The 16705-nt window shown below is 64.2% G+C and overlaps 1 protein-coding gene across 1 annotated transcript in view; it reads left to right on the forward strand.

Moving 5' to 3' along the window:
• Nucleotides 1-1707: 1707 nt before the first annotated feature.
• The window catches only part of MUC5B (mucin 5B, oligomeric mucus/gel-forming), a 38001-nt gene continuing 23003 nt past the window's right edge, over nt 1708-16705 (forward strand). Inside the window, exons 1-25 of the mRNA XM_070229187.1 lie at nt 1708-1874; nt 4335-4406; nt 5166-5216; nt 5572-5833; nt 5947-6061; nt 6207-6297; nt 6545-6651; nt 7719-7920; nt 8434-8559; nt 8687-8804; nt 8904-9042; nt 9433-9546; nt 9766-9835; nt 10301-10438; nt 10851-11015; nt 11382-11476; nt 11676-11802; nt 12068-12323; nt 12723-12778; nt 12916-13016; nt 13172-13323; nt 13820-13958; nt 14035-14148; nt 15152-15331; nt 15801-16040. Coding sequence (XP_070085288.1) covers nt 1790-1874; nt 4335-4406; nt 5166-5216; nt 5572-5833; nt 5947-6061; nt 6207-6297; nt 6545-6651; nt 7719-7920; nt 8434-8559; nt 8687-8804; nt 8904-9042; nt 9433-9546; nt 9766-9835; nt 10301-10438; nt 10851-11015; nt 11382-11476; nt 11676-11802; nt 12068-12323; nt 12723-12778; nt 12916-13016; nt 13172-13323; nt 13820-13958; nt 14035-14148; nt 15152-15331; nt 15801-16040 — 3315 coding nt within the window. The 5' untranslated portion in view covers nt 1708-1789. The remainder of the gene's footprint in view (nt 1875-4334; nt 4407-5165; nt 5217-5571; nt 5834-5946; nt 6062-6206; nt 6298-6544; nt 6652-7718; nt 7921-8433; nt 8560-8686; nt 8805-8903; nt 9043-9432; nt 9547-9765; nt 9836-10300; nt 10439-10850; nt 11016-11381; nt 11477-11675; nt 11803-12067; nt 12324-12722; nt 12779-12915; nt 13017-13171; nt 13324-13819; nt 13959-14034; nt 14149-15151; nt 15332-15800; nt 16041-16705) is intronic.

Here is a 16705-nt window from a genome sequence, read left to right on the forward strand (position 1 = left end):
AGGGCTTCAGGGTGCTGCCCATGTCTGGCCACCCCAGAGGCCTCAGGTGGGGGATCCAAAGATGCCCCCAATTCCTTCCTCCTGGTGGAGGAGCTGCTGGTCCAGGCAGCGTGCACTCCCCACCCACAGGAGGACGAGGTGCCAAGGCATTCTTGAGCTCCAGCTGTCTGCCCAGCCTGTGCCTGGAGCAATGGCAGGAAGACCAAGAAGGGCAGGGGCTGTCGGGCCCAGGCACAGTCACAGCTCAAGAGCACAGGAGGGCCATTCAGGGGCTCCAGCCCACCCTCCAGGCCCATCCTTCGCGGTCCCCCGGCCCAGCCCCCCTTCAGAGGCCCTCCAGCTGCCCCCTTCTGCACTGCGGATGAGGAGGCTGGATATGAAAGAGAACTTTGGGGACCCCGATGACCCAACCTCAGGAACCTTCAACCTTGGAAATTACAGCGAGGACAGGGGGGAGCTGGCAGGTGGCCTGAGCACCCACCCCTGGGGTCCCGGAAGTGCACAGGGAGTGGTTCCGCCGGCTGAGACCTCCATGTCTCCTGCCCCCAGCCCAGGGTCAAGGTTTGCAGGGCCGCAGACGCAGCAGGAATCTCCATGCCGGGGAACATGCACCAGCACCATGCAGGGCCACCCTGCTCCTAAGACACCAGGATCCAAGATAGAAAGCAGGTCCGGGCCCCTGCGGGTCTCTGGACACATGTGGCCTGTGGGGCCACTGGCCACGCTGAGGGGTGACAGTCAGCAAAATGTGCCAAAGCTTTTAAGACGGGTTTTCCTTTTGCCTCAGAAGTTCTGCATCTACAAATTCATCCTCCGAAAGACAGGCAGAAGGAGTCCCAGGGGCTCCCTGCTGTTTATCCCCCCACTGACCCGGAAACCGCCCGTGCCCACGGGGGGCTGGTTACAGCCATGCGACCCCGCACATCCCCCCGGGCGTCCTGCAGGTTGTTCTCAGTCATGCTCCGGTTTTGAGTAAGGACGCCAGCAACCCAGCGAGTGATGGAGGGAAAAGAAGATAGGCTGACGGCAGCCTCAGGGCCTTGGTTTCCCCTTGAACTTGGTGACAGAGAGCAGCCCAGAGACCTGCAGGGGCACTTCTCTGCACAGCTGGGGTCTCCGGGCACGGAACCTCCTCGCCAGACCCTCATAAGCCCTGTAGACCAGCACCCCGCACTACGCACGGCCATACGGGCCCCTGCTTGCCAGGCCCAGCAATGACCTCGCAGCCTCATGGCCCCCTCCCCACTCCTCGGGACGGGTGCTGAGCACCTCTGGCCAGCTCCCCCAGAGCCACGGTCGGCTCCCCCCTTCGATCCCACCTCTCAGCCTCAATCGGGCTCCCAGGAGGAGCTGGACACAGGGGCCAAGAGTGAGGCGGTTTGCTGACCACCCTCCCTCTTCAGCGAGAGGGCTGCAGCGAGGCATGACCCCAGGTGGTCCGAGGCTGCCCTGCTTTGTAGGGGCTTTGCCATCTAGAATGGGCCGCCAGCATCACCCTCCTGGCTCAGGCAGAAGGGCCTGTACCTCCTCCCTTCTGATTCTCAGAAGCTGCTGGGGGGAAGGGGTCCTGCATCTCTGGGGCCCAGAGCCACAAATCCTTCCTCCTCAGGGCTCTTTCCTGCCATGGCCCCTCCCCGAGAGTAAACACACGTGGCTGGCGCCAGGGAGAGGACAGCGCCCTGCATGGCCCAGGAGCCAGGCACAGGGCCAAGGCTTCCTGCTACTTAAGCCCCAGGGCCCCCAGGGGAGCCAGCACCTCGCCCCACTCCCTCCTCACCTCCCGCCCACCATGCCAGCCCCCGGGATGGGTGCCCCCAGAGGGTGCCGGGCGCTGGCGTGGGCCCTGGCGGCCCTGCTCTTGGTGCAGAAGGCAGGTAAGGCCGACCCCGGTTCCATCGTCGAGGTGGGGACGGTCTCTGCAGGCCACACGCCTAGGGGTTTCTCCTGTTGAGAATGGACAGTGTGTCCTGATGGGCCCTGCACACCCCGGGACGCCCGGTGCCGGGGCTCTCAGCCTTTGTTGGAGAAGGCGTGACACCCCTGGGGAAACCACCAAGAGGGACTTGGCCTCGGAGATGGGACGGTGTGGGCGCTGGGTGAGGTGGCCATGAGGTCCCCATATCAGAGGCAGGGACAGCCCCCAGCACGGGTCCCTGCCCAGATGGGGGCTGAGCCTTCTCCATCCTGTCCTCCATGGCCGGCCTGGAGTGACAGGAAAGCCCCCTCGGCGGCTCGGAAATACCTCCTGGAAATAGGGCTGCACGGGGCGAACAGGTGTGCACCCTGCCTGGCAGCAGGGAGCCACATCGAGCCCACCAGTGCTCATCATGCCATGCTTGCAGCCCGGCCTTTCTTGGCAGCCTCCACCTGTCCATCTCGTCTGTCGTCCCTCAGGCCCCGAGGCAGTTAGCATCGCAGGGAAGCGCCAGGAGCCCTAATACTTACTGTCAACATGAAAGATGCGGCCCCAGGGGCTGCCTTGGTGGCATTTGGCAGAGCCGGCCAGGGGACCTGGCCACGAGAGCCTGCCCCGCCCTCCCCTGGCCCACGCTCTGCTCCCGCAAGGCGCCCCCACTGGCGCCTCACCGGGGGTTGGGGGTCTGGGTGGGCAGGCGCCCCAGAGGCTCTCTCCATCTGTGAACAGGAGGCAGTGGAGGGGAGAGATTGTCTCCCAGACCCTCCGCCCAGTCCCCTTGCTTGGGGGGCGAGTGGGCTGGAAGGTGAGGGGGGCTTTCCTACAGCACTTCCCGGGGCGGGGGGGGCACATCGTGGGACGCCACCTGGCGCAGTGACCTCCCCACCTGCTGAGCAGTTTGGAATGCTGGTTTGCCGGTTTGCACAGCCGTGTGCCCGCTCATCCGGGCTCCTCTGGGCACTTCTGGGCCGGGCTGTCCTCAGCTCCATGCATTTGAGCGGTGGGTCTGCCTGTGAGCCCACCTCATCCTGCACTCCCTTCCCTCTTGTTGGGGACAAATCCTTCGGTGAAGGTGCATCTTGTCACAACAAGACATGTGTACCATGGCAGGCGGGTGTCCCCAGGCCCGGAGCCCCGCTCAGGGATGGGTGAGAGTGGGCCCCGAGACGAGGGATTTCATTTCAGGGGAGGTTGTGCACCAGACCACAGTGTGATGACATGGTCAGCGCCGGGCATTTCTCTGGGTGACTGATGGAGACCCAGGTTCACTGGGCCGGTCGCCTGGCCCAAGGAGGGCCCTGTATTGAGTCAATTCTCATGGAAACTGGGCCCGGGATGGAGAGGAGTGGGTGCCGTGCGCCCTGCATCCATGTGAAACCCTCTGGTTTCTTGACGGTGGTGTGGGGCCAGCAGCTGGCAGCGGACAGCCCTGGCCAGGCACAGGCGGGAGGGGTTGCGGGTCCAGGGGCAGGAGTGGTCAGATGGAATGGCCGTGCTTCTGGAAAATGCAGTCAACCGGGGCTGGAGAGGAGAGAGAAATGCCGGGCCAGTCCCTGCGGTTTCCAAGTGTTACGGGTCCCAGCTGGGAAAGTCAAACAGGAAGCAGAGCCTGCCTTGGCGGCTGCAGAGCGGGCCCAGCACCCCTCGTCGAGCGCCAGCCCCACCAGGGACATCGGGACATTGGGGGCCCCATATCCCACTCCCCACAAAGTGTAGGCTTGGGTTGAGCATGGAGACGCCTGGCAGATATGAGGAAGGAATTCCAGGGCGACGTAATGGGGGATGCCCCAGCCCGAACTCAGCAGAGAGGGACCTGGGGGCTCAGTCCTGTCCACCGAGGCAGTGAGAGGTCATGGGAGCTTGGCCACTGGAGGGGAGTGCCTGGCTCGGGCCACGGTCAGGCTGGCGGATAAGGCCCTGCCTGGAGGCGGTGGACACACAGGTGATCTGGGTCGGCTGTCCCAGCACCAGGGCCCCAGGCCTCCCACCTGCCATGATTGATGGTTCTAATGCAGAGCTGGCTCTGGTCTTGGTTTTCTGCTAAGTCACGCCCAGAAGCCTCCCCGGGTGCGTTTGTCCCTCTCCCCAACAAAGCGGGTCTTTGTCCTCCGAGGGACGCATGGGATGGGGCTGAGCCCTCTCCCTGTGGTGGTCAGGGGCCAACACCTTTTCCTCATTCCACTCTCCTGCCCTGAGCCAACTGCACGACTTCCCCGTCACAGTGCAATGAGGCCCCACCCTGAATTCGTGGATGGGGAGGCTGGTGGTCTGCGCATCAGCGCAAGGCTGCTCAACAGCTGCAGCCCTCTGCCAGAACCTTCCATCCCAGTGGGGGCCTTGCTCTCTATCATGCTGGGCGACGGGAGGCCTGAGCCTTCACGTGTCCACTTCTCACGACTCCTGTCCCCTCTTCCCACAGAGACCCAGGGCGGCGAGGAACTGAGCTGGGCAGGTGCAGAGGCTGCCATGGATGGTCAGAGGGAGGCCTTTGGTACGCGGTCCAGGATCTGGGCGGTGGGGCTTCTGGAGCAAGTGGAAGGGGCCCCAGGCGGGATGTGGGGACAGAGTCCTCTCCAGATCAGCCATGTGTCACACAGACCATCCTGATCCCATCTGCCCAAGGGAAGGCACAGCAGAGGTGGCGGGGGTAGGGGGGCAAAAATACTAAGGTGCAGAGCAGTGAGGCTCACCTGCTCACCCACACTCACACGAGTGCACGCATATGTTCACACTCACATGTGTAGGCACATGTTCATGTTCACATGTATGTGCCCACACACCCACAAAGTGCTCACACACATTCACACACTTGTGTGTGCACTCTCATGCTCACACTCATATGCATGTACACATGCTCTCATATCCACAAATGTGTGTACAGTCACACTCACACACATGGGTACACACATTCACACACATGTGCACACACACATAGTGAACACAGTCACATAAATCTCTCACATTTATTCACACATGTGTGCACATACTCACATTTGCATGCATGTGCACACACGAACATACTCACACTCACACACATGCACACACACACCCTCAGGGCACGGAAAAGCCCAGGGTAGGAGCAGGTCTCCGACAGACAGGGAGCGTCCAGCAGGGGAGAGGCTGTGTCAGGCCCTGGGGTGGGGCTCCCTGCTGCCCCAGGGTGGCCAGTGAGGAGGTGAGGGTCCGAGGAAGGGGTGTCCCCGGCTCTCCCTGCCTGGCTGAGTCCCCTGTGACCTGGCTTTCTCTGCAGCCCAGCAGATGATCTTCATCCCACCCGTCACTGTCTTTCCCACCATGAGCCGTAAGTGGACTCCACCCACTGCCGACGGGGGCAGGGGTGTTTCCCGTGGGGTCACACATCTGGATTAAAGCTGGCACAGTGTGGAGCAGCCAGGCAGCTGGACAACCTTGGGCCCGGGCAGGAGCCTTCCCTGTGGACAGTTCTCCTGCTGGCTGACTCTGGGGTGCTGGGCAGGCTGTCAGGGGTCTCAGAGAGAATCAGAGGAGCTGAGGGGGAGCAAGGCAGGTGTGTCCGATAGAGGATGGGTGAGCTCCCCTTTCCCAAATCGGGTGCCTCGTCCCGAGGAAGGTGGCCCATGGGCAGCTGGACATGGGCGGTGGCATCCAGCAGGGACCCCACAATGCACTTCCCACAGCTGTGAACCCAGCGCACAATGGGCGGGTGTGCAGCACCTGGGGCGACTTCCACTACAAGACCTTCGACGGCTATGTCTTCCGCTTCCCCGGCCTCTGCAACTACGTCTTCTCCGCACACTGCGGGGCGGCCTACGAGGACTTCAACATCCAGCTGCGCCGTGGCCTGGCCGGCTCCAAGCCCACCATCACCCATGTTGTCCTCAAGACCCAGGGGCTGGTCCTGGAGATCTCCAACGGCTCCATCCTCATCAATGGGCAACAGTGAGTCGGGGGCTGGCAGGAGCCAGGACACTAGGGTGGGCACGGGGTTCACAGCCAGCCCTGGACCCCACCCCACACCCCTGCTGTGGGAGGACCAGAACTTTCTGTCCCAGGGAGGAGCTGCCCTACAGCCGTGCTGGCCTCCTGGTGGAGCAGAGCAGCGTCTACGTCAAAGTCAACGTCCGGCTGGTGCTGACCTTCATGTGGAATGGGGAGGACAGTGCCCTGGTGAGGATGCCCCCCAAGCCCCTCCCCACCTGTCTGGGGAGCCCCCGCAGGCAGGCAGGGGGAGAGCCTCGCAGCCCCCGGGGTCAGTGGACACGGGGTCCTGCCAGGCTGGCAGAGGCTGGAGCTGCCCCTCCCCTGTCCCCAGCTGGAGCTGGACCCCAAGTATGCCAACCAGACGTGCGGCCTATGTGGGGACTTCAACGGGCTGCCGGCCATCAATGAGTTCTACGCCCACAGTGAGCGCCGCCCGGGGTCAGGGTGTGGCTGAGGGCTGGACAGTCCCTGGGAGGCTGGGAGGGGCAGAATGGGGGGTGGCTTCTTCCGGGCCCTGGGCAGAGAGCAAGTCAGAGTGGACGCAATGCTCAACCCAGCAATGCCCACAGTTTCAGGGGTCCTGGCATGGGCAGGGGTTCCCCTGGCAGCCACGCCCCGCACTGCCCCCAGAGCCCCTCAGCACCCACACAGAGCGCCTCTTCTCCACAGACACCAGGCTGACCCCTCTACAGTTCGGGAACCTGCAGAAGCTGGACGGGCCCACGGAGCAGTGCCAGGACCCCCTGCCCTCCCCAGCCGACAACTGCACAGACGAGGTGAGCGCCTCTCAGGGATCGAGCTCCCCCTCAGCCCCTCTCCCCCAGGTGTGGGGACAGCAGGGGGGGGACTCACCCTGCTGGGGGCGTGACCTCGGTTGTCCAGGTGAGAGAGGGCCTCCTAGTCCCAGGCGGCAGAGGATCCGGCCTCCACTCTCCAGGCGCTCCCTGTGCCCACCAACCTCCACGTGTGTGCCACTGCCACATGTTCTCAGCATGTGGGCGATGCACTTGTAAGAGCGTGTGTGCCTTGTGCTGCATGTGTGCCCATATGCATGTGCAAATCCATGCCCACACACACAGTCTCGCCAAGAGTGGGCACTCAGGGGGCCCAGGGCAGGAAAGCCCTTCCAATGAGCTGAGAGGACCCCACCTTTGGAAGTGGCCTGGAGGCTCCAGGATCCCCCAAAACCGGCAGAATCCTTGAGCCTGAAATCAGGAGGTGGAGCTGTGGCCCACCCACAGCTGGCCAGGGGGTTGGGAGGGAGGACGTTCACCAACAGCCGGCACTGACCCTGCTGGGGCTGCCTGAGAGTGGACCAGTGCCTCCGCCTCCCCCTGCTCTGAGCTGCCTCCAGGGGCGGAGTCTGTACCTTTCCTGGGTGTTGACACCGTGGGCAGGAGTGTCCTGGAACCCTGGGGTGGGGGGGCACTCCAGGGTCATAGGTCACTGCCCAGAGCCAAGCAGAGTTCTGCACCCAGCATGGCAAGTCCATAGTGGTTGACTGGATGGATGGATGGATGGATGGATGGGAGGGAGGGATGGACAGATGGATGGAGGGCTGGCTGGCTGGCTGGCTGGACAGATGGATGGAGGGATAGATGGATGGATGGGTAGATGAACAGATGGAGGAATGGATGGATGGATGGAGGCAGGGAGGGATGAATGGAGAGATGGAGGGATGGACAGATGGATGGGTGAATGGGTAGATGATGGACGGATGGGTGAATGGAAGGAACCTCAAGAGGAAGAAGAGGCTCCTTGGCCGGGGTGAGGGCTGCAGGGCCAGGGTACCTGCAGGATCTCACATGGAGGGCAGAGGGTACTCAGCTTCTGTGCTCCCCAGGAGGGCATCTGCCGCCGCACCCTGCTGGGCCTGGCCTTTGCCCAGTGCCATGGGCTGGTGGACGCCGACGTGTATGTGGCTGCGTGCACCCAGGACCTGTGCCGCTGCCCTACCTGCCCATGTGCCACCTTCGCTGAGTACTCCCGCCAGTGTACCCATGCAGGGGGCCAGCCACAGAACTGGAGGGGCCCTGACCTCTGCCGTGAGTGCCCCCCACCAGGGCCTGGGCCAGGAGCCATACTGGGGGCGAGCCCTGTGCCCCGCACCCATGCTGGGTCCCTGGGGAGGGGGTGAGGGAGGTGACCCTTGGGTCTGGCTGAGGACACAGGGCAGGCAGAGCTACTCAGGGGGCCCCATAGCAAGAGGATGGGCTGGAGAGAAGAGGGCGATATGCAAGGCCTGGGGGTGTCTGGGGGCCCAGAGGGAGGACCCGGCCTGGGCACAGTGAGCTGAGATCACCCCAGACCCCGGGTGGGCATGAGAGGGCCGTCCCAGGAGATACAGGACCGTGTGCTCCCCTCGCCTCCTGCCTCGCCAAGACGGCTGGAGGCCAGGACAAGCAGGGCCCTGGCTCCCAAAACAAGGGGCTCCCTGGGCCCGGCTGTGGAGTTGGGGACCCTTGGTGGCAAACGGGAGATGGAAGCAGAGGTGGTCTGCCCGCCTGCCGGGTGTCTAGGTGGCCTCCTGAGGGCCAAGCTCTGCCTATTCCCTGCAGCCCGGACGTGCCCTCTCAACCTGCAGCACCAGGAGTGCGGCTCACCCTGCACGGACACCTGCTCCAACCCTGACCACTCCCAGCTCTGTGAGGACCACTGCGTCGACGGCTGCTTCTGCCCCCCAGGCAGGTCCTCCGGGCCCATGGGGACTGTCTCCACCCGGGGCCTTTGCCCCTACCCCCATGGCTGCCTCTGGTCACTGTGTTCCCAACACCCGCCCCAGCCTCGGCTGACCAGCTCACACTCCCCCAGGCACGGTGCTGGACGACGTCAGCCACGCGGGCTGCCTGCCCCTGGAGCAGTGCTCCTGCACCCACAGTGGCCGCACCTACGCCCCGGGGGCCTCCTTCACCACAAGCTGCAGCTCCTGGTAGGCCCCTGGCCGGCCCTGCATGGGGTGGGGGTGCGGGGGGTGGGGTCCGCCTCCCCCTCACGGTGCCCCTTCTGCTCATGGTGTTCCCCCCACCAGCACCTGCTCCAGTGGGATGTGGCAGTGCCAGGACCTCCCGTGCCCAGGCACCTGCTCCGTCCAGGGCGGCTCTCACATTTCCACCTACGATGAGAAACTCTACAACGTGCACGGAGACTGCAGCTACATCCTGTCCAAGGTGGGCCCCGCTGGCAGTGGACGGCAGGCCCCGGGAGAGGGCCCTATGATGGCCGCCAGAATGGGTGAAGCCCCTGTGGCCCCCTCCCTTCCTGAGAGGGAACCCCGGGCTCACATTCACGGGGGCTTAGGGGCCCCAGGCCCTAAGGAAGCTGCCTGGAGTTCACCGCAGGTGCCAGAGGCCACCACGAGCCACCGTCTACCTCTACCACACACACACACACACACACACACACACATGCACACACACATGCACACACACACACACACATGCACACACACACACACACATGCACACATGCACACACACACACACGCACACATGCAGACCCTCTCTGCCGTGTTGGGGGCCAGCTGTCACCCAACACACTGGTGGGCTTTGCCTCATCAGACATGTGCAGACAGCGGCTTCACCGTGCTGGCCGAGCTGCGGCAATGCGGCCTGACAGACAACGAGAACTGCCTCAAGACGGTGACGCTCAAGATGACCAGTGGTGGGGACACGGTGAGAGGCAGGGATGTGGTGATGGGTGGGGACGACGGGACAGAGATGGGGAGGGTGGGCTCCAGCTCCCTCCATAAACCCCATGGGCCCAGGGACCACCCCCCTCCCAGCCACGCGGAGGCTCAAGGTTCTAGATGGGGTGGCTGCGGTCAGCATTCCCTAGTCCGTGAGCCGGCCACCTCCCCACACACTGACTGTGGCCCCGCCTCCCCTCTCCAGGTCATCCAGATCCAGGCCAATGGCGGGGTGTTCATGAACTCCATCTACACCCAGCTGCCCGTGTCAGCAGGTACACGGCCCCTGGGACACCTGGGCCTGCGCAGCCAGGCGAGTGCCTGCAGAGTGACAGTCCCCTCCCAGAGCCTTCACAGAGCCAGGCTGGGCCCTTGATAGCTCTTTGCGGCCTTGGGCAGTTCCGGAACACCCATGGTTGGTTTCTCATCTGCAAAGTGGGGATGTCAGTGGTCCTACCGAGGCTGCTTCAGGGACCCCATGCTGAACACATGTGGTGGCCAGCCTCCTGGAGACTGTCAGCAGTCACTCAGGACCCACACACACGCGCAAGTTCTTGCCCGGCTCCAGGTCCCCAGGGGGTGACCGAGGTCCACTAGTCACCTATCTCGTCCCAGTCCATCCTGTATGGGCCTATCCCTGCCTGCCGGGCCGTCCTGGGCGCACAGGGGCTCAGACGTCGGTGGTCAGTCTGGCCAGGCCTGGCCTCCATGCAGCCTCTGACCACCCCTCTGCCCTGCAGCCAACATCACCATCTTCAGGCCCTCATCCTTCTTCATCCTGGTGCAGACGGGCCTCGGGCTGCAGCTGCAGGTGCAGCTGGTGCCCCTCATGCAGGTGTACCTCAGGCTGGACCCCTCCTACCGAGGCCAGATGTGCGGTGAGTCTCAGCCGGCAGGGCTTACAGGGCCGGGGGCAGTAGGGTGGAGCCAGATTCCACTCCAGGCTGCGAGCAGGGGGATGGGCACAGTCTGGCAGGAGATGGGGATGGGGGAAGCAGCTGCTCCCAGACACCCCTGCACCAGCCCAGGGCACCCGATATCTGGCCCGTGGCCGGAGGGAGGTGGCCCAGGAGGACACAGAGGGAGCCACGCAGCCCTCACTCAGGTGGGTGTGCCCAGGGGCTGATGCCCACCAGGGCTTATCTGCAGATGGTTCTGAAACCAAAACTCCAGGCTGGGGCTCCTGTCAGTCAGACTTGTAGTGGTGCCTGGGGGAACTGCAGGGTAGAGAGGAGCACGGCCGAGCTGGACAGCCAGCTCACACTCCCAACCTGGGGCCCCGGCCCCCAGGCCTGTGTGGGAACTTCAACCAGAACCAGGCCGACGATTTCCGGATCCTTGGAGGCGTGGTGGAGGGCACGGCCGCCGCCTTCGCCAACACCTGGAAGACCCAGGCCGCCTGCCCCAACGTCAAGAACAGCTTCGAGGACCCCTGCTCCCTCAGCGTGGAGAATGGTACCCCCACCCCTGGGTGCCCTCGGGTTACCCCGGGTCTGAGTCTGGGGGCTCCCAGTCTGAGCAGGGCTCCGAGATGGGTGGGTCTGGGGGGACCCCCATATCCAAGCGTGTATGCAGTGAGGAGGGCCGTGGGTGAGGCCCATCTCCCAGAAGAGCGCCCTCCTGCCCCGTAAGCAGCGCCCACGCAGCACAGTGGGTGAACCTCAAATTCCAATTCAGTTTCCCGGGGCCAAGGGGCCCCCACAGGCCTATGTGTACGGAGCAGAGGCTGTTGAGGGTGGGCAGGTGCAGGGGGAGCGAGGTGTGCCAGCAGCTGCTGAGCTGTGCCAGTGATGGTCAGCCCGCCTGCCTCCCCTCTCCCAGAGAACTTTGCCCAGCACTGGTGCTCGCTGCTGACTGACCCTACTGGTGCCTTCTCGCCTTGCCACTCCATCGTCAACCCTGCTCCCTTCCACTCAGTGAGAGTCGGGTGGGCCGGGTGCTGGAGCCGGGGGGGCTGCCCCTCCAGGGGGACCCACCACCGTCCATCTGTGCTGCGGGCTTTCCTCGGGGGTGGTGCTCTCAGCCCAGGTGGGGGTCCTGGGAAGGATGGATGGGGAGAGACGGGACCCTGGTGGGCTGGGGTCCCTGATGGCCCCCTCATGTCCCCGTCCCCAGAACTGCCTGTTCGACACGTGCAACTGTGAGAAGAGCGAGGCCTGCATGTGTGCAGCTCTGTCCTCCTATGTGTGGGCCTGTGCCGCCAAGGGCGTGCTGCTCCACGGCTGGAGGGACGGCGTCTGCAGTGAGTGCCCCCATGCCGTCCCGGCTCCACCAGGCAGGGGCGAGGGATGCTGGCAACCCCAGTGGGGCAGCAACCCTGACACATTCTCAGGGAGAGCTTGGTGCTTCCTCTTCCGGTCCAGCCAAGAACCTTGTGCTCTTACAATCCCCGGGGTCCAGAGGGGGAAACTGAGCCTTGGGCCGCTTCAAACCCAGCTGGGATGTGGTAAAGCGAGGCCAGACAGGGCCACTCAGCCACTGACCCCAGTGTCGCCCCCTCCTTGCAGCCAAGTATATGAGCAGCTGCCCAAAGTCCCAGAACTACACCTATGTGGTAGACAGCTGCCAGCCCACCTGCCGCAGCCTGAGCCAGGCTGACGTCACTTGCGGCATCGCTTTCGTGCCCGTGGATGGCTGCACCTGCCCCTCAGGCACCTTCCTGGATGACACCAGCACCTGTGTGCCCGCTGAGGCCTGTCCCTGCTACTTCCGTGGCTCCGTGGTGGCTCCAGGAGAGGTCGTGCATGACGACGGTGTGGTGTGGTAAGGGGAGGTGGGGCCAGCCCTTTGCCCTTCTGTAAAGAGGGACTCCATCCCCTGGCCTGGGAGGGTGTCCTGAGGTCCCGGGGCCCACGGAAGGCACAGCGTGTGCATGGCAGGTGGCTTGCACTCTGGGGCCAGCCTGGGGTGCCCCCCGCCGCCTCCCTGGTGGCTCCTTCACCAGCCGAGGCTGCATCCTCGTCCTCGTGTCCAAGCTGCCCTGCCATGCTGGCGTGCTGTACATTTACTCGAGCGCCTCCATGGGATTGGTGGCCTCACCGCAGCAGGCGCCGTCCTCTCCTCAGACGAGTCCTGGGGGCCCAAGCTGGCCGAGAGCTGGGTGGGGTCCGTGGGAAGTGGGCAGTGGGCAGTGACCCAGGCCGGGTCGTCCGTCTCTCGTAGCTCGTGTGTGAGTGGGAAGCTGAGCTGCCTGGGAGCAGAGGAGCAGAGGAGCACAGGTACCGCCCCTCCCACAGAGCTCTGCCTGGGACCCCGGGGCCCCACTCGTGGTGGCGGGGGAAGGGCTTCTGCTGGCCTCAGGGTGGGGGTCCCGGCTGTACCCCCAGGGCCCCTCCCAGGTGCTGTCCCTCTGCAGGGTGCGTGGCCCCCATGCTGTACCTGGACTGCACAAATGCCTCGGCGGGCACGCCGGGGGCCGAGTGCCTCAGGAGCTGCCATGTGCTCGACGTGGACTGCGTGAGTCAGCCGGGGAGGGCACAGCCATGGCGCTGCCCTGAGGGCATACCCTCCCCTAAGCCTGGGCACCCCCAAGTTGGGCAGTGCCCCCTCCCCTCAGTGTCCCTGGGCCCCAGCAGGGGACGAGCTGCTGACCGGTGCCCACCTGCCCACAGTTCAGCACCCACTGCGTGTCCGGCTGCGTCTGCCCCCCGGGACTGGTGTCGGACGGGAGCGGGGGATGCGTGGCCGAGGAGGACTGCCCCTGTCTGCACAACGAGGCCACCTACAAGCCCGGGGAGACCATCAGGGTGGACTGTAACACCTGGTGGGTCGAGGGGCTGCAGAGGGGAGGGCGTGGGCAGAGACCACAGGGACAGCAGGCCTGAGCTGGCCTTGGCCAGGGGGTCCTCTGCAGGGGGCAGGAGAGGAGCAGAGGCCTGGCGCTGCCTCTACCCCTTGGAAAGCCCCAGGTGCTCCCATTTCTCCTCTGGGAGGTACTCCAGGGGCCTGGCCTCCTCTGCCCAGTGGGTGGCGGCGGCCAGTCAAAGCTGCCACCAGGACCACGAGCCCTCCATCCCAGGCACCAAGGGCTGGGGAAGCCTCAAGACAGAAGCATCACGGGCGGGTGGTGGCCCCATGAGCCCATGCTCACTGCTTCACTTGACCCCTCATGAGTGTGGGAGGGGTACTCCCGTATCCCCCTATTATGAGGAGGGGCTGAGTCCCCGTCCATGTCACAGCTGGGACCGGCTTGGCCTCAGGGACCCGGAGTGGGGTGGGCTCCTGCACCATAAGCATCGTGTCCTCCCCTCACCTCGCAGCACGTGCCGGAACCGCAGGTGGGAGTGCAGCCACCAGCCCTGCCTGGGCACCTGCGTGGCCTATGGGGACGGCCACTTCATCACCTTCGACGGCGAGCGCTACAGCTTTGAAGGGAGCTGCGAGTACACCCTGGTCCAGGTAGGCGGCCCTCTCTCCCCTCCTGAGGGCCAGGTTTGGCCGGCTGTGACCCACATCTCAACTCTCCCTGTCTCAGGACCACTGTGGGGGCAATGGCACAGCCAACGGGACTTTCCGCATCGTCACCGAGAACGTCCCCTGTGGGACCACAGGCGTCACCTGCTCCAAGACCATCAAGCTCTTCCTGGAGGTGAGGGGCGCCATGGGGAAACTTCTCCCTCTGCAGCCGACCCCATCCCAGGCCGGCCCTCCAGCTGAGTTATATCCTGGGGCCGCCTAACAGCTGGCCACAGCCCAGGGACTTAAAATCAGAGAAATTGATTCTCTCACGGTTCCAAGGCCAGGACTCTGACATCCAGGTGTCTCAGGGCTGCGCTCCCTCACAGGCTCCCGGGGAGGGTCCTTCTGCCTCTCACAGCTTCTGGGGCTGCAGATGTTCATTCCTGGGCCTGGGGCCACATCCCCCCAATCTTTGCCTCCGTCTTCACACGGGCTTCTCTCCATGTGTCCTTTCTCCTCTTCCATTATGGGGACACCTGTCATTGGATTTAGGCCCACCCTAAATCCAGGATGACCTCATCTTGAGATCCTTCACTTAATTACATCTGTGAAGACCCTTTTTCCAAATAAGGGCACAGGGCCCAGGGGTTAGGAGGTGGACACATCTTTTGAGGGGCCTCTATTCAGCCCACCACACCCGGAGATGCCCACTTCTGGCAGAGGCAGATCAGCGTTCCCAGGGCAGAGAGCAGAGTGGCTGGGTGGGGGGCATTTCCCCTGAAGGGTGGGGAGGAGCAGGAGGAAGGCAGCAGCACTCGGGCAACAGTGGAGGCGAGAATGAGGGGTGGCCTGAGTGGGGGGCGGCACGGGGTGAAGTGCTGGGCAGAGGAGCAGGGCCTTGGTTGGAGCGAGCCCGAGGTGGCTGTATGGGCTCCCATAGCCTCGTCTGTGCCCTCTGCTTCCCTCTGCTCGCCTGTGGCCCCCAAATTTCCATGCAGGCTCCCAACTCCCAGCATATCCTGCCCAGCCTCTCACCTTGCATTCGGGGACTGTGTTAGGAGCCCTGCTCAGCCTTAACACCAGGCCCGTGACTGGGGCCCCTGAGCACTAAGGAGCCCCTACCCCGGGCAACGGAGTGGGCTCTGGCCCCAAAGCTGGCCCCTACCACAGCCACCTCCCCTGTGTCCATGCAGAACTATGAGCTGATCCTCCACGAGGGCACCTACAAGGTGGTGCAAAGGGGGCCAGGCAGAGACCTGCCCTACAGGATCCGGTACATGGGCATCTACCTAACCATCGAGACCCGCAGTGGCATGGTCGTGTCCTGGGACAGGAAGACCAGCGTGTTCATCCGGCTGCGCCAGGATTACAAGGTAAGGGTGGGTGGGCTGTGGGACCCTCTCGGGCCTGGACAGAGCCCCCACTCCTAGACCTGGCCCCACAGGGACTGTCTGGCAGCTGACGGTCTGCTAAGGCTGGGGTGAGGATACACACAATGTCGGGTTCTGCAAAGGGGCATATTGGGTCCCAATCAACCAACAGTTCATCAGAGTCCTGGCTGGAAAGCCCTCTTTGCTCTGTTCTCCCCACTCGGCATACCACACCTGCTGGGCTGAGGTTCTCCCGGGGAGCAGGTGCTCACCCACCTGCTCGCCTGCCCACCTGCCCACTGCAGGACCCTCTGTGTGCCCCATCCTCCTGCAAGTTCACGGGCGCTGCCGGGGGGAACCGGGTGCCCTACAGCTACCCGTCCTGGGCCAGGTTCTGTGCTGCCCCCTCGGGCTGCCCCCTGCAGCTGCAGCCCCCCCATGCCCCGTGCCCCATCTGTCTCTCCATCTGCAGGGGAGGGTCTGCGGGCTGTGTGGGAACTTCGACGACAACGCCATCAATGACTTCACCACGCGGAGCCAGTCCGTGGTGGGCAACGCGCTGGAGTTCGGCAATAGCTGGAAGTTCTCCCCGTCCTGCCCGGATGCCCCAGCCCCCAAGGACCCCTGCACCGCCAACCCGTACCGAAAGTCCTGGGCCCAGAAGCAGTGCAGCATCATCAACAGCGCCACCTTCGCCACCTGCCGTTCTCAGGTGGGCCGAGGGGCGGGGCTCTGAGCTTGGTGGGCAGGGCCTGGGCTGCCTCCTTCCCTCCTGGTGTGAGCTGGGTCTGGCCTGGGCTGGGCCTCTGAGGACAGTGGGTAGTGACCCTGACCATCATCCAAGGCACACCATCTGAACCTCTCACCAGGCAGAAGCCCAGGTCCCTAGTCCGGGCACAGAGCGTCCCCACTGCTTTCCTTGACCGCACTCAGCCTCATCCCCCAGAAACGGGGCTGCGAGCCCCACAGGCCATCAGAGTCACCTCCCCGATCCACTGCCCGCCTCTGACCTGCTGGCCCCCGGCACAGACGGGAACCTTAGCGGGGCCTCCAGCCCAGCCTCACATGCACAGAGGATCCGTGATCAGGCTCAGACACTCTTCCCAAAAGTCCTTCTTGTTATTTTAACAAGGGCTCCAAGGCCCACTCACAAACACGGTCTTGCGATCCAGGACCTGCAGCTAATGCAGGTGCACCTGTGCCAGGCCCCGACCCCCCTCACCCGCAGCCCCTCTGGGTGCCCTGCACAAGGCTCGGAAAGTCCTATGTGGGCCTGACGTGCCATCCCTGCTCAGATGGTGCCGTCCGTGGTGGCAAGTGCGAGGCTTGGGTCGACTCTGGGCTCTGCTGCCCTGGAGGGAGGAGTGTGGTTGGGGG

The sequence above is a fragment of the Equus caballus genome, chromosome 12 (assembly GCF_041296265.1).
Source record: "Equus caballus isolate H_3958 breed thoroughbred chromosome 12, TB-T2T, whole genome shotgun sequence".
In the NCBI taxonomy this organism is placed as follows: Eukaryota; Metazoa; Chordata; class Mammalia; order Perissodactyla; family Equidae; genus Equus; species Equus caballus.